Here is a 17170-nt window from a genome sequence, read left to right on the forward strand (position 1 = left end):
TCATTGAACCATGGACAATTTAGATTCGAAAGTATTTGAGAGCAAATCTGCTCCCATTATTATTCAATCTGAAGGTTCATCGTTTAGGGCAGGGATTACACTCGATGAAAAAAATTATGATTTGTGGTCTCAAATCATGGAGATGCATATTGCTAAGAAGGAGAAACTCTCTTTCATTCGTGGTAACTCATAGCCACCTATCGAGAAGGATGATGGATATGAGAAGTGGTATGCAAACAATCAAAAGGTCAAAAGATGGTTGTTTATATCTATGTCCCCAAAAATTATAAAGCGATACATTCGCTTACCCACCACTCGAGATATTTGGAAAGCACTTTCTAAGGCTTTTTATGATGGAGCAGATGAATTGCAGGTGTTTGTCTTGAATCAAAGGGCTTTCTTTGCCAAACACAATGGTAGAACACTCTTTGTGTATAATGGAGAATTAACCGAGATTTTTGGTGAGTTGGATCATCATGATCAAGTGATCATGGAAAGTTCGAACGATGTTGAATCTTACCAAAAATCAATTCAGCGACAAAGGGTGCATATTTTTCTAGTTGGATTAGATGGTGACTTTGAACAAGTTTGTGGTGAAATTTTGAGAAAGGATCATGTTCCCAAATTAGAAGCATGTTATGCATTGGTTCGTTGTGAATATATTCAACGCACAACAATGATTGGTGAACCAAAAAAGTCTAAACCTTCAGCCATGGTCATTCGAAACCAATCTAATCAAAATGGGCCTCCTCAAAACCTGCCTAAGATCACTAATGGTGCTGATAAATCCACCTACAAATGCACCCATCGGAATCAAACTGGTCATACCAAAAGTCACGCTTTGAAGTTGTTGGGTATCTAGAATGGTGGGATCATAGCTACGATTCATAGAAGAAGAATTCCAAGAAGACCTCCAATGCAACATTTGTTCAAACAAAGACAAAGGATAATGTTGCTGGACAAATCTAGGCATTAGCAAAAGTGGTAGGTAATGGTGGTAAGTCTTTAAATATGTCTATACTTGTTTTTAATAGTGCATGGATAATTGATTCTAGTGCTATGGATCATATGATGTTTGATTCTAGATAGGTCTCATCCCTTAAACTATCCTCACAAAAATTTGTTTCCACTGCCAATGGCTCTCTGGCCTTAGTTATTGGAGAAGGATCCTTACCTCTCACTGATACTTTGAATCTAGATTATGTTTTAGTGGTCTCATCTTTGGATTACAATTTGTTGTTAGTTTCCCATATCACCACTACTTTACTTTGTGTTGTAATTTTTTGGCTTGATTTATGTGTGTTTAAGGATATCCAAACAAGGCGAACGATTGGTTGTGGTGTTAGGTGGGGGAAGCGGTATTACTTGGACTTGGTGTCAAAGAGTTTGGACAAGCTGCATCAAGCTCTAGCGATGGATGGCTCTGAGGGGGACAAGTAGAAATCTAAAATCTGGTTATGGCATTGACGTTTGGGACATGCTTCCTTTGGTTACCTGAAGAAATTATTTCCTAGTTTATTTGCAAAATTTGATGTTTCTAGCTTCTGGTGTGAAGTTTGTGAACTTGCAAAAAGCCATCGTGCTTCTTTTCCATTAACTTTGTATAAAAGTCCAGTTCCATTTATGATCATACATTCTGATGTTTGGGGTTCGTCCAAAGTCACTACCTTAGGTGGATCACGTTGGTTTGTTACTTTTATTGATGATTGTACTAGGATGACTTGGGTATGCTTAATGAAGTCTAAAAGTGATGTGAACTTGTTATTTCAAAAAATTTATAACATGATTCGTACATAGTACAATGCACAAGTTCAAGTTCTTCATAGTGACAATGGAGGTGAATATTTGAGTTCTGAACTTTAGCAGTATCTAGAAGCACACAGAACTATTCATCAAACTACTTGTTCCAATACACCTCAATAGAATGGGCTAGCCGAGAGAAAAAATCATCACTTGTTGGAGGTTGTCTATGCTTCTCTGATAGAAGCTCATATGCCATTATCCTATTGGGGCGAAGCACTTACCTCTATAGCATATTTGATCAACCGGGTACCCTCCAGCACTATTGATTTCTAGACACCATCTGAGGCTCTCACTGAGGCGGTTGTTGCTCCAACTATCCCAAATTTACCTCCTCAAATCGTTGGTTGTGTAAATTTCATACACCTCCATAAGCATCAGCACAACAAGTTATCTCCTCGAGCACTGCGATGTGTCTTTCTAGGATATGTTGCTTATCAAAAGGGGTACCAATGCTATCATCCTCCAACCCAACAAATGTTTATTACATTGGATGTAGCTTTTCATGAAGACTCGATGTATTTTTCCTCTGAGCTAGAACTTTAGGGGGAGTACCAGAAGGAAATTCAAACTCTAGACTATGATGATCACATCTCTAAAGAGGTGGATGTTCACATCTTTGAAGATGTAGGTAGTTTGGACATCTCTAAAGATGTGGATAACACCTTTGAAGATGTGGATGTTCACATCCCTGAAGATGTGGGTAGCTTGGACATCTCTAAAGAAAGGGAGCTCTCTGAAACTGTTAATCAAGAAGTATGTGAAACTTTGGATCAAAGTAGTGATGAACACCCAGAAACTGAAGTTGTGGGTCCACCTCCATCCGAGTCCCTACACCATACCAATCGCTTACCAAGGATGTTCCTCAACCATCTAGAAAATAGCTACCTCGGTTCCTCACCAGAGGTATCCCTAAATCCACATATGAACCTAAACTTTCTAGTAAAGTTAAATATTCTATGAGTCATTATGTGTCTAACTATTGTTTGTTGAAATCAAATCAGTCATTTGTAAATCAATTATCTACTGTATCTATTCCTAACAATGTGTAGAAAGCCTTAGCTAATCCAAGGTGGAAAGCCGCCATGAATGAAGAGATGAAATCATTACAAGAAAATAATACTTGGGAACTTGTTGACCATCCACCAGGAAAGAAACCAGTTGGATGTCAGTGGGTTTATACTATTAAGTAAAAAGCAGATGGTACAATTGCACACTTTAAGGTGAGACTAGAGGAAAAAGGGTACACCCAAACCTATGGGATCAATTATACAGAGAAATTTGCACTTGTAGCTAAAGTCGATATAGTGCGAGTCTTGTTGTCTCTAGCTACGAACTTGGGTTGGCCATTACAACAGTTTGATGTGAAGAATGCCTTTGTACATGGAGAGTTGTTCAAAGAAGTCTACATGGAACTCCCACCTGGCTGCATGATACTAGAAATACATAGTCTAAAGGTATGCAGATTCAAGAAGTCACTATATGGGTTGAAACAATCTTGCAGGGCATGGTTTGGAAGATTCACAAAGTCAATGAAAGCCTTTGGTTATCGTCCAAGCAATCCAGACCATACTTTATTCATAAAGAATCAGCAAGGTAAGATCACTGCACTTATTGTGCATGTGGATGACATGATAGTTACAGGAAATAATCCTGAAGAAAGGAGGGCTCTACAGGATTACTTGTTCAGAGAATTCGAAATGAAAGTCCTTGGTCCCTTGAAATATTTCATTGGGATCAAAGTGTTTCGACCTAATAAAGGGATCTTTTTGTCTCAAAGAAAGTATGCCTTAGACTTGTTATGGGAAACTGGCATGTCAGCATGTCAACCCACTGATACACTAGTGGAAGAAGGATTGAAGTTAATCAGGTACCAGTTGATAAAGGGAGATACCAGAGACTCGTAGGAAGATTGATGTACTTAGCACACACAAGGCCAGACCTTGCCTATGTATTAAGTATTGTTAGCCAATTTATGCATAATCCTCGAGAGCAACATATGAATGCAGTTATGCGCATTTTGAGGTATCTAAAGTCTGCTCCTAGAAAAGGAATTTTACTCACTAAAAATGAGGATTATCAAAGTGTGGATGCATATACTAATGTTGACTAGGTTGGAGTAGTAGATGGCAAGCATTCTACTTCAGGTTATTCCACCTTCGTAGGAGGTAATCTCATTACATTGAGAAGCCAGAAACATAATGTTGTTGCACGATCAAGTGCAGAGGCAGAATTTAGAGGTATGGCACTTGGAGTATATGAAGCATTGTGGTTAAGACTTCTCCTGAGAGATTTGGCTTGTTCGCCTAGGTGGCCAATTCAACTACATTGTGACAATAAAGTAGCATGTGATATTGCTCATAATCCAATTCAACATAATCATACAAAGCATGTGGAGGTAGACAGATTCTTTATTAAGGAGAAGTTGGATGAGAAGATTGTGGAGCTGCCTAAGATTTAATCAGAAGATCAACTAGCCGATATTCTTACCAAAGCAATTTCAAGTCGAGTGTTCTCGAAGATTTTGGGCAAATTGGGCATGTGGGATATCTATGCACCAACTTGAGGGGGAGTGTTACAATATTGGATTGATTCTTTCCTAAACTATTCTTTCCTAAATTGATTCTTTCCTTTTCTGTAGTTGTTTACTTTCCTGTAGCTTTATGTATATGACACACAACTATATATGTACCTATACAGTTTTATGTGAATACAAGAATGGAAAATATTCTTCTTGATTTTTTATTTTCAAGTTTATGGACCATTTTGAATCAGGGGTTTGAGAATTAATTTACTATTGTCGACTCATTATGTTGGGAAGACAGTGATAAGGTTTATCATTTTATTAAGACAAGTCAAAAAAATACTAAGCCACTACACAGTGATGGCTAGTACATGGTAAAGTGGAAGTCTTTCGGTTTATATTCTGAAGGTGTGATTTATGAAGGGAGAGATATGATCCTTTTCAAAAGGATGCATGTCTAAATAAAAATGTAAAGAAATAAAAGATGATTGTGAGTTGAGGATAGAGTGTAGTAGACGGAGTAAGTGTGAGGAATAAAAAGAAGGATACTCTTCTATGTAGAAATAGGTGTGACATGAATAAGAGATAAAGTATAATTTGTTAGTAAAGGATATAACCATTCTAATGGTTGCATTTATTTTGAAGAGTTATGTTCTTTTATAAAGATATCAACATAAAAAGGAGATAAAGATTTTAAAAGGACAATGTGGTGAATAAGGAAAAGAATCAAGCGCACACAACGTTTGATGATGCTCTATTAGCAAAGGTAAAATGTGGATTTATAAAGGCTTGTACGGATGGATTTACGAATGGAGATTTATGAAGGCTTGTATGGATGGATTTATGAGGGGTATATAGAATACCATTATAGATTTAAGAAGTAACTAATTTGAAAATAGTATTAAGAGAATGTTGTATGACAGCTTTGGAAAGAGACTTGTATTAATTTTGTGGTAAATCTATCATCACCATAATAGCAGTTCGAGAAAGAGGGTTTATGAAGGAAATATTATCCATCATCAATTGAAGAAGTAACATTGAAGTTGGAACCATAATTTGGAAGTTCGTGTACTTCCTAAAGCAGAGAATGGTGCCTCTCGTTAATTTCGTGCTTAGTAGTGTGAGTTGGTGGTTCTAATAGGTTGAATTCAGAAGTGGGAGTTGGTGCTTCTAGAGTTCGGTGCTCACAAACTTAGAGGTTGGTGCCAAACAAGTTGTAGTTTTATCTTATTAGGGTTTCCAAGGAAACTTTTTAGTTATGATATTTTTATGTGCATGATTGTTCGAATTTAGTGAATAATGCTATTATGGTTAATAAAGTTCAAATTGGTTGAATTTATTGTTATACAGATTCTCTTCCCCCTCGCCTCCTCTCGGTACAACAATTTGCTCTTCATTGCACTTATTTTTTATTGCATATGCACATGGTAATTATTTATCTCGATAGATGTGGTGATTTCTAGAGCTTGGGCATTTTCTTTGGTTTCCTATAACATTCAACTTCTATGTTACCCTAGAGTTTTAAACATTGTTGCTTTTCCTCATTCTTCCTATACTAGGAGTGGGGTAGACACTAGGTCGTGCATCCATTACATGACAGATTGACACCTGAAGGAAATATTGTCACTATTAAGGGGATACTCCTCCAACAAAGACTTTTCTTGGTCAATGTTGGCGTATAATCTAGTAGGGTTAGGGATCCTGGGATACCCAATGAACTTGGAACTACTAAATATTCAACTATTGCATTTTCTATCTTTTCAATGGAAACTCTTATTCACTATGAAAGTGTTACCCTAAACCAATTTGTAGTTGTGTTTGGAATAGTTTTCATTGGCTTGACCACAAGAGTGACCATTTTATGGAATATTTTACTCCATAAAAAGCAAGGGTTCCTACCTTCACTAGGCATGATCTTGTTTGTATATGGCATATCTAAAAAGTTGTGAATGTTAGATTTTCTCCTAGTAAGGTTTTGGATTTCCATGTATAAGATTATGGAGGGTGGTGTAGCTGATGATAAATTCATGAAAGGTTAGGTAGTCTAGCACTCGAAACTAGATATATCTATTTCCTCTGAGCACTGTTAAATACAGTGATAAAATCAAAAGAAACAACTCATTCCATGCAATAATTGATTAATATATGAATAGCTCCATTCCTCCATTCAAGACATTGATGTGTATGCACTAAAACACATCTTTGAGTGTGACTGCATAGTTTCCTGCAATGTTTCCAAGGAAAATCTTTGAAGGAGCATGAAGCTTGCTGAATTTTATAAAGCACACAACAACATGAATGATTCCAATAGAATGTTTATTTCAGAACCAACGGTAATGGTCAATATATACTGATAACTTTTAATGGTTCAACAAAGTAGAGAATCCACATGGTGAACAAGATTTCAAATGTATCAAAATCTTCATAAGAACATATAATATGTCAAATAGAAAACTCGTACCAAGATTGTGATGATAAATTAGAAATTTCGTCAACAGTATGGATTGAAATTGTATGCAGTTCTCATGTCTCATTAATTTTATTGTAGTTGAAATGTGAATGGTATTATTAAAAGAAGCCAATGTTTTGAGGCATCATTACATTCTAAGTTGAAAGTTCTTCTATTGCTTAATCACTAAGAACTTTCAAGGCGCATTGAACGAGTTGCTCAACAAAACATCAAAATGATCCATGATAAGATCGGAATAAGAAATCTCCATGAGCATTTCATCTGTTACAACCTTGAATGTACATTGAGTGTCTTTGAAAAGAAAAAGAATGTCTCTAAAAGTTTACCCTTCACAAGCACAGTTAATGGCATGAGACCAAATCTCATAGAAATAATTTTTGGGATGATAAAGCCTCTATAATTCGAATGCTTCTTGTTCTGCATAGATCCTGCCTACTAGATTTAGCAGGGGCTCTCTTGTTAGTGGCTTTGACAAATGGAAGTCCATTCCTGCTTGAATACATCTCCTCACCTCCTCGACCATTGCATGAGCAGTCAGGGCAATAATTGGTACATGAAAGCCATGCCGCTTCTCTTCTTCACGAATCCTACGAGTTGCTTCATACCCATCCATTATGGGCATCTGCAATTGCATCAGACAATCAAACAAATGCAGAAAAATCTCTAAAACATGGAAAGGAACAAGAAAAAGAATAAGGGATATGGCAGAGCTGTAAAACAAACTATTTTAGAGACATGGGTACTTTTAGAAGACTTAATCTTTTCACTCTTCTGCATGCAATCATCAAAGCATTAGCCATGTCAAAAGTGCATTGCAATGAGTGATCAACTAGTTGGGATGTAGTATTATGACAGAGAAAGTAGTGCACGTGAATGTAGAAAACTTCGCTTAACAGTTCCCATCATGGTGCAGCAAATTTGACTTGCAAAGGAAAGAAAGACAGGCCTCTACCATGATTATGCCTGTAAGAAATTAAATATGACAGTACTGCTTAATGTTGATCGGAGCATATGGATGAAAATCTCAAATAAGAATGGTATATCGAAGTTTCATGTACCAGATAATGACGATTGACATTGAAGATTAAGGATTCAAGTTGCAATCTCATCCCATTGTATTAGAAACATATTATTCAATCTGGATAAATAATGACCTTTACGACATAGGCCAAAAGAGCATCTGTATGAATCTGCTGCTAAATTGTCTCTTGACGAGCTTTTTCAAATTAGGAAGAACCCTAAAGAAAATAAATTATCATTCAATTGTTTCTTTAGATGCAGCATCCTACAATACTGTCAACTTGTCAAGTAAAGATTTAGGACACTTTCAATTGAAAGAGGACAAAATGAGTACTTAGTGGTAATGAAAGTTATTTCTGGCTCCAGGTATTTTCACATCCAAAATCAAGGGCTTTTCCATATTCAAATATTTCCTTACAGTATATTAATTTAGAGAATCGTATCTGGTTTTTATATTCTAAGTTACCGATTCGGATGTGGATTCCAAAGCGGATGTGGGAAGTGGATACGAGGTGCAGGATTTTTCTTTTTTGGGGGATACAGATGCGTATGGATGTGTGTGTGTGTGTGTGTGTGTGTATAAATGAGATAAGTAATTTCAGTCTTGTATTCTTACCTTCAAGATCGAAAGATGATCTATATTGTTTCTTTCAAGTATTTTGTTTAAATACAAAACCCCTAGAAAGTTATCTGTACAAGGTACATAATCTACAATCTGTTTACTTGTTTCAGATTTTAGGCATAGATTAATTTTAAAAAATTCATGGCCTATAATTTGAAGAGAGAATTTCCTCTCGCTATTTATCACAAAAATGGCAACTTAAAATGCTCTCAAAATTGAAAAGGTTTGCAAAATGCATTTCCATATAAGCTCAACTAGACAGCAGCCCAAAAGAAAACCTTGCAAAGAAACCTATTGCAATTCAAAAGGAGCTGTGGAATCAGTTTTGTAAGCCATGTTTAAGCACTCACCATGTAGTATTATTTGGTTGAAGTTTTCACCCACAACGAGTTTCTCTGAGGCATCAATGTCTCATTATTGTTCAAATCTATTGTATCACTCTCATCTTTCATTACATCTGTCTAATTATTTCACTCATTTCACTCATGATTTAAGCCTAGAAAAACTATGCCACATGTTAAAAAATATTAAAAAATGTCTGCCTTTCTTTTCTGACCAAGGAAGCCTGTGGATTATCCTGGGTGCCCTGTGGGTGCCATCCGGATGCCATTCACAGGCACCCGGATGCATTTGGATTCCTGAAACGAGCATCTGTCCGCATACAGGTGCCTGTGAGTGGCATCCGAGTGGCACCCACAGCACACCCATCCGTATCCGCTTCCGCATCCAGCCTCCAGGAGGCCAAATCAGTAACTTAGTTTATATTGCTTGTTCATGATGAAATTCTGTCTGATTATATGTCTTTCTTTATAGTTCCTATAATTTTTGGCCTGCAAGGCTCCTAGGATTTTCAGCTGCAAATATATGATCACAAGTATATGATAAATGGATTTCAGCTTAGATAACCACTTCATCTTTTGCAACACCGTGACAACCAATTGCATCACTTCTGTAAAATTGGTCTTATATTGTACATAATTCTGATGGCTTCAGGATGTGCAATCTTCCTCCAGGTGACTACTAATTCATTTTGTTCTATCCAATCCTTTATCAGATCTACTTAGCAGTTGGCAGAATTAGGAATTTTTTTATAAAATTGATAATGAGATAAAGGATTCCCTCTACAAAGAACCATATCCTTAATCAGATAAGAAAAAAAACAGTTGGCATGAAGCATCAGCATAGAAATCTGTTACAAAACTATATCAAACTCATTATGCAGTGAGATAAAGAACAAATGCATATATGCAAAGTTGGAAATAGAGAGAACATTCCAGATAGCAAAGTTTTTTCTTTAAACTAGTTATCAAAGTTAGAAAAGGAAATAGAATCTTCAGCTTAATGCTCGAGCAGTGGGTTTGTTCAGAGTGTCAGAATCCATTATGTGATTGCCCTCATTGTCGGTGATTTCTTACCACACAAAGTTGGTGGTTCTATGATATGTTTTGAAGATGTTTTCAGAACAGTTGCTCTTAAATAATTGCTATTCCAATGCTGAGATTTAAAGGATCACACTTGCTATTTCCTTTTATAAATACAGGTGCAATATGATTTTCTTTGAGACACAAATTTGAAAAGAATGTAAGAAAATTTTTAAAAAAGAAGCTTGCAAAGGAGTTAAAAAGCACCTCACAATCCATTAGAAGAAAATCAAAGACACAAGGTTGTCCAGGATGATCAGATGAATTGAGCTGACACCATTTTGATGACAAAAAATCTTTGCTATTCTTGATTCTGTTAAGAAACATTTCAGAAACTATTTGGACTGCCTGTTCTCCATTATCAACACATTTAACAATGGCGCCCAACTGGGTAAGTGTGGCTCGTGCAAGTCGTTGTAAAACAGCATTATCTTCTGCAACAAGTATATGCATGCCTTCCAATAAATTCTGAGGTCCCAATTTGTTATTCGTTTGTGTCAGCTCAGACCACATTTGTTTTTTATCCTTAAAATTTACCAAACTAGATGTAGGCTGATCAAAAGATTTCCTTTCAAAATGTTCATCAGTAGATTCCATCTGTGGCAAAATATTTGATGCCTCAATTTCCAAAGCTCGCTGTGTTCCTTTTCCAGTAAGATCCTGCACAAGGTCCCAAATTGCATGCAAACGAGAGCCATGAACGGGCTTATGTAAAATCAAGTCACAAGGAACCAATCCTCTCTTCAAGTACTCCAATTCTACACTGGGAGTGTTTGCATTGGCTAGCCATACAACCTTACAGATAGGCATCTGTCCAACTCCAGAAAAATCACTTATAATCAGTGATATTTGTTCAGGAGGTCCTACAATCATGTTGATATCTAGAACAACCAGTACACGCAAACTTACTCTATTTACCTTTCTCTGTTTAGATTCCTCAGTATCTGGACCATAATGATCTAGAGAGAGTTGCTTTACACCATAATCAAGGAATGTGTCACCTTGATGTCCTCCTAAGTCCGTATCATCCATGCAAGGATCACTCAACAGGCTCTTTGGAAAAACGAAGTCAGAAGTATCAGAAGCCCTCAAACTCTGGACAAGAACCTCTTGTTTGAGGTTTTCAAGTGTTGGGATGAAATCCCACCATTCGTTTACCATCAAAACCTGTACACATCTGCGCTCCAGCCAATTCTTTATAATCAATTTGCTTGCCTCTCCATTCAATGCAAGAACTGCATAGACAGTTTCCTCAAGAGCAGGCCTTTGCAAATGGACGTCAGAAGTGCTATAACTCATTGGAGATTTCCATCCTAGTTGCCAATCTTGAATTTCAGGTTTTTCACTTAAATCACTTCTAGCACAACAAAGAAACTCCACCAAGAACATGTGTACCTGATGACCGGTTTGCTCCATTCTTGCTCTGATCTATAGTAACCTTGGCATTTCTGAAAAAGAGATTAAACCTAAAGCAAGTTCCTTTTTCCCCAGGTTCACCTTTGTCAACAATCTTGATATTTCCACCCATCAGATGCACCTACCACACACAACAACATTAGAAATCAGCACTTTTCAGAACCACTGAAATTGTCATAAAATATTTGAGGTTTGCTTGCCTACAAAATGAAATTGTAAAGAGTTCAACAAAACATGAAATTCAACTACATCAAAAACTTATCCTGTACATCTATGAAATTTCTTTTGAAAATAAAAGAAAATGATCCAATCACACAGGATAGAAAATTTCAATTAAGTGACGAAATAATAGCATGCATTACTTACCAAAGATTGAACAATGCCAAGACCCAGACCAATGCCACCGTGATTTGCATAAGTTAATCCATCAATTTGGACAAAGTTCTCAAAAATAGACTTGTGTTTGTCCTTTGGGATACCCTTTCCTGTATCCTCTACCTCAAACTCAAACTCCATATAATTTGAGTCAGTTTGAACCTCAGAAGAGGCATGTAATTGTTTGTAAGCATTACTGGCCTGAATGACCCATTTGGGCATGCAACTCCAACATGCCCTGCAATATTCAGCACTATGGCCCCCATTAACTGAGGGATTCCTATGGGTACCTTGCTTAACCCAAGCACGTAATATCACATGGCCTTCAGATGTAAACTTTACACTGTTGCTTAGTAAATTACATAGTATGTGCTTCAGTCGACATGCATCACCTTTGACCCATGATACTTTCTCTGCAGACTCATCACACAAATCCAATACAACTTCTACACCTTTATCTAATGCCACAACAGAGAACATATCTACAACTTCTTCAAGGACCTGAACTATATTGAAGTCTGTCTCGTCAAGTTGCAATTTCTCAGCCTCAATTTTAGTCACATCCAAGATAGTGTTTAATAAACCTGAAAAATAAGTATATACACAAAAAATAGTTTATTATATATGAAGCATAAATCAATTCTAGTTTTTAAAAAAGGCTACTTCCACAGCTTAAAACTTTCCAGCAAAATCCACAGAACTCTCAATAACTTTGCAAATAAAATATATGGAAACTAAGTTGAAACAATTTCAATTTAGACCCTTCCAAGATTCTTGCGATAACTCCACATAAAACATATGGAACACCCAAAGCAAAGGAACTGTAAAAATCATGCCTTAAGACATTACTCACACATATTTGACTTGTATTTATAATCTTTTAACTGATAGTTCTAGTGCAGTCACTGAGACAGACTTACTCTAATGCCCCCTTCTCACTAGCACTCGGATTTAATGGAGTTTGGACTCGTGTGGGCAAGTTCTTACTATTGTCACAGGCTTCCTGCAGCCATAGACTTCCTATAGCCTATGATATTATTTGCACTTTATATTAATTATATTTTATTATTACTTTAAAGTGCAATTAAAAATTATTGGGAGAAAAGGTGAATTTTCTAGAAAGTGATATTAAATATTATTTTTATTTCTTCTAGGAGGCCTACTTTGAAATATCCCGAATGGATATTTGCTCTGCTGCTACTATTTGTTTAATTATATAAATTATATTTTCTTGTAGATTTTTCTTTGATCTTATAGAGCTAGACAGAAGTTGCAAAAGAAGATTGATTCTTTTTGTATTTTTCAGAATATATGTATTACAATAAATAAATAACAGTAACTGATAAAATAGAAGTGATAGAAATCATATGCAGCAATACATACTATTCTGGAAATGATTCTAAAACCGTACCAGTAGAGTCTAATTTATTTCATAATAGTACCAATACAGATGTACTTCAAACAAGGTTGACACCAGCTGAAGATGGGAACTAGCTACAGCCAAAAAAGTTCAAATGATAGAGCCTAAGCTGCTGCAATAAAACAACTCCATTCTACTGCAAAACAAACACTCAAGAATTCCTCCTGCGAGCTGCTATAAGGAAAAGCCAAGCTGAACCAAAGCAGCCGCCTTCCCAATAAATCCACTGCCTGCAAAGTGTGACTGCAATACTAGAAATTGATCCTCTGTCGTGATCAAACTGTATGTATAAGAACCTTCAAATCTGATCTTGTTGAGGGCCACGTCCCAACAAATATGCTCTCAGCACTAGGGTTTGCATTCTAAGTGAGGAATGCTCTTCCAGAGCAATGGTGTCCAAAATAGGTTGACAAAATGATAACGATACTCATCTTTAGGTTGCCTTCTCCTTATATCCCCTCTCCAAGGCAATTTGAACCCTAAAAGAACCCTAAAGTGGATTTCATTTGAACTTTATAATATAACATTATTTTCCCAATAAAGGCATCCAAATAGAAGGAAATCATTACTTTATTAATGACAAATAGCTCCAAGCATCAAATAAGTCTCGACAAGTGATAATCAAATATTAGAAACTAAGCTCTTTCCAACGAGCTATCACACATAGGAAAATAGATCCAAATGGAGCTAGAAAACTCCTTATTACACCAAAATGGCTAAACATAGCCTTATTTAAATTATCAAAATACTAACGTAGGAGAATATTTAAATATATTAAAATATTTTCCAAGTGGCCAAGGAACAACCCAAACACCTCTAAAACATGAAACTGAGTTTGTCACCTACCTGTGACTGATGTCAAACAACCTGGGCCAACTGGTAGTCACACCCTCAAATCTAGGGATACTCCTAAAATATAGGGAACACACCCAAATCTCCTGAAATTGAGACAAGGGGGTGATCTCATAGAACCTCAACTCTAGAAACGTCACCACCTCCTAAAAGGTAAGAATCTCCTCCTACAATTAAGGAACTGCCCCCCAAAATCAAGGAACTCCTCTCAACTGATCTACTATTGCTTGTAATACCAAATCCAGACACTGAAAACCCTGATTGAGTCCTTGATCACCATTTCCAGCCTACAAGACTCCATAATAGGCTAACTCTCATGTCACTGCTAGACAGAGCTAAAAGGGGGACATGATAAATCCTCCCCTCTCAGAGATACTTGCTCCCAAGCGACTGCAAAGCTGGATGCTGTAAAATAGTCTCACCCTCTCAAGTGGCGTCCTCTATATAAAGACCTCTCTAGTGAATCAAATACTCTCGAATCACCCTGCTTCTCAGTTGGTGTTCCCTCTCTTCCAACATCTGGAGATGGTATAATATGTTGTCCCAGTGCCTTTTTGAAACATGACACGTGGAACAAATTATAAATCCTACTGCTAGATGGTAACTCAATCTCATACACAACCTCTCCAACACACCTGATAATCCTGTATGGTCCATAAAAACAAAGTTTGAGCTTCTCAGCTCCACCCCTTTTAAGGGTGCTCTGTTGGTAAGGCTGCAATTATAGGTACACCATATCCCCACCTCAAATATCCTCTCAATCCTGTGTCAATCAGCGTAGACCTTCTCCAATTCTGTGCCTGCTGAAGATTCTCTTTAAGAAACCTCATGATGTCCTGATTCTCTCGTACCCAATCCTGAGCCAAAGGAACCCTGTTGTCACTAATCACCAAATCAACAAAAGATAGAGCATCATAATCGTAGAGGGTTCTAAATGGAGTCATAGCAATCGACATATGATACATAGTCCTGAAAACCCTAAGTCCTTGATCACCACTGCCAGCCTACAAGACTCCATAATAGGCTAACTCTCATGTCACTGCTAGACAGAGCTAAAAGGGGGACATGATAAATCCTCCCCTCTCGGAGATACTTGCCCACAAGCGACTGCAAAGCTAGATGCTGTAAAATAGTCTCACCCTCCCAAGTGGTGTCCTCTATATAAAGACCTCTCTAGTGAATTAGATGCTCTCGAATCACCTTGCTTCTCAGTTGGTATTCCCTCTCTTCCAAGATCTGGAGATGGTATAATATGTTGTCCCAGTGCCTTTCTGAAACATGACACGTGGAACAAATTATAAATCCTAATACCAGATAGTAACTCAATCTCATACACAACCTCTCCAACACACCTAATAATCTTGTATGGTCCATAAAAACAAGGTTTGAGCTTCTCAGCTCCACCCCTTTTAAGGGTGCTTTGTTGGTAAGGCTGCAATTATAGGTACACCATATCCCCACCTCAAATATCCTCTCAATCCTGTGTCAATCAGCGTAGACCTTCTCCAATTCTGTGCCTGCTGAAGATTCTCTCTAAGAAACCTCATGATGTCCTGATTCTCCCGTACCCAATCCTGAGCCAAAGGAACCCTGTTGTCACTAATCACCAAATCAACAAAAGATAGAGCATCATAATCGTAGAGGGTTCTAAATGGAGTCATAGCAATCGACATATGATACATAGTATTATAACAATACTCACCCAAGTGCAATTAACACACCCATGTCCTCCATTGCGCTACTCTAATATAAACATCAAGATCTTCAAAGTGTAGCATCAATCCACTGGAGGAATGTACTATACATGTCTATTCCTGGATTCCAAACCAGTTTCAAAAAAAAATGCAACATATTCATATTGCACCTATTTGAATAGATGTGCAAACCCATATTGCCAATGCCTCTCTGTGAGGTCCCTACTAACAATCCTTGAACCTGATGCAATCCGGGGAAACTAACAAAATAACATGCTCAACTACAACATGCAACCCTCCATATCTCTCAAACATACAGCTAGCTGTTCCATTTTAACAAAAATGCCCAAACACTCTAAACCATGAAGCAATATATGGAAGTCTATGTAAAGTGATGTATCTAGCGAATCAATACCTGGGTCCCATAAAAAAACACATGTCGTACTATGTGTGATTCAGAAGAACTTCAAGTAACCCTCTGTGTATGCAGGACACCATAACTATGGGTGAGTAATATCTTGCATACTCAAAAACTATAAAAAATGGCCACCCTATCTCACTGTCATAACTCTGACCAGCAACACAAGTGATATCAAACATACTATCAAACCAATTCTAATCAACAACAAACACTCCCCACTCCATCGCTAACCTATAAGGGCACCTCCCAACACTCCTATACTGTTGAAAACCTAATGTAGACAGTGAAAAACTCAGATGAGTCATAAGATCCCCACTAGGATAGTCACTAATCCTAAATGGATTGAAGAGTACAAAGTCACCAATCAGCAAGGTTATTTCTTCCCTATTAAGGAAACCATGAAGCCACCTTTTAACAGAAGTATATGTGTCATCCATGCCCATAAGGGACAACCCTTGAGTGGTCGGCCCACCAAGTGTATGCTCAATTTCACAATCATACTCCAAGATTGAGCTCCTCATATCATTTGTGTCATCAAAATCAAGAGCCTCCTCATCATCCAATTCAAAGAGTGGGTTATCTAAAATTAAATCAGCACTCATCTCGAAAAAGGGGTTATCAGCAATGACTGAATGTATGTCATCAACTTTTTCAAGACTATAGGCAACAAACTCATGAGAATGGGAAGTAAAATTATTGCTATCCAAACTCAGAATTTTGGAATCCTCCTCTATACTTTCTTTTGAATCATCTTGTATATTCTCAATATTAATGGAACTACTGGTGTCACTGGATAATGTATCACCAAGTGGTTCCTCTTCCTCATTCACCTCATAAATATGTTGTCTATCTGAACGAGCTGTTGCAAGAGGAAATTTTTTTGATTGAGATGAAGATAGAATGTAGTAGACTCAACTCCACACAATGTTCCTGCCACTGATTTTCTAACTTTTTGTAGGTAAAGCATGCATTAAACTCAACTCCCTACTCAGTTCTTCAATCTGATTTTCTGCCATGAGGTGAGCTACTTGAGAATTTCCCAAAGTTTCTCTAACCTTCAAAAGTTCTGAAATAAGTTGATCAATCTCTTCTTCTTTCCCCCTCAAAGCAGTACAGTAAATAACACCAAGGTCAA

General features: G+C 37.2%; 1 protein-coding gene and 1 pseudogene across 2 annotated transcripts in view; one reads left to right on the top strand and one right to left on the bottom strand.

The window, feature by feature from the left end:
• Positions 1-271: 271 nt before the first annotated feature.
• On the top strand, positions 272-862 carry LOC149544055 (uncharacterized). Its single transcript, XM_089795882.1, has one exon. The coding sequence runs from the start codon at positions 272-274 to the stop codon at positions 860-862; it is 591 nt and encodes a 196-aa protein (XP_089652008.1).
• A 6159-nt stretch (positions 863-7021) lies between these two features.
• LOC149544056 (histidine kinase CKI1-like) overlaps positions 7022-17170 on the bottom strand; it is a 42515-nt pseudogene continuing 32366 nt past the window's right edge. Inside the window, exons 4-6 of the transcript XR_016355114.1 lie at positions 11640-12232; positions 10065-11394; positions 7022-7416 (exon numbers count right to left, since the gene is read on the bottom strand). The product of XR_016355114.1 is annotated as a histidine kinase CKI1-like (transcript). The remainder of the gene's footprint in view (positions 7417-10064; positions 11395-11639; positions 12233-17170) is intronic.

This window comes from Cupressus sempervirens, chromosome 8, assembly GCF_028749045.1.
Source record: "Cupressus sempervirens isolate cs-2001-9-10 chromosome 8, ASM2874904v1, whole genome shotgun sequence".
Taxonomy (NCBI): Eukaryota; Viridiplantae; Streptophyta; class Pinopsida; order Cupressales; family Cupressaceae; genus Cupressus; species Cupressus sempervirens.

Excerpts from the sequence above, each read along its gene's own strand:
- LOC149544055 (XM_089795882.1), top strand. The coding sequence starts at position 272 with ATGTCCCCAAAAATTATAAAGCGATACATTCGCTTACCCACCACTCGA.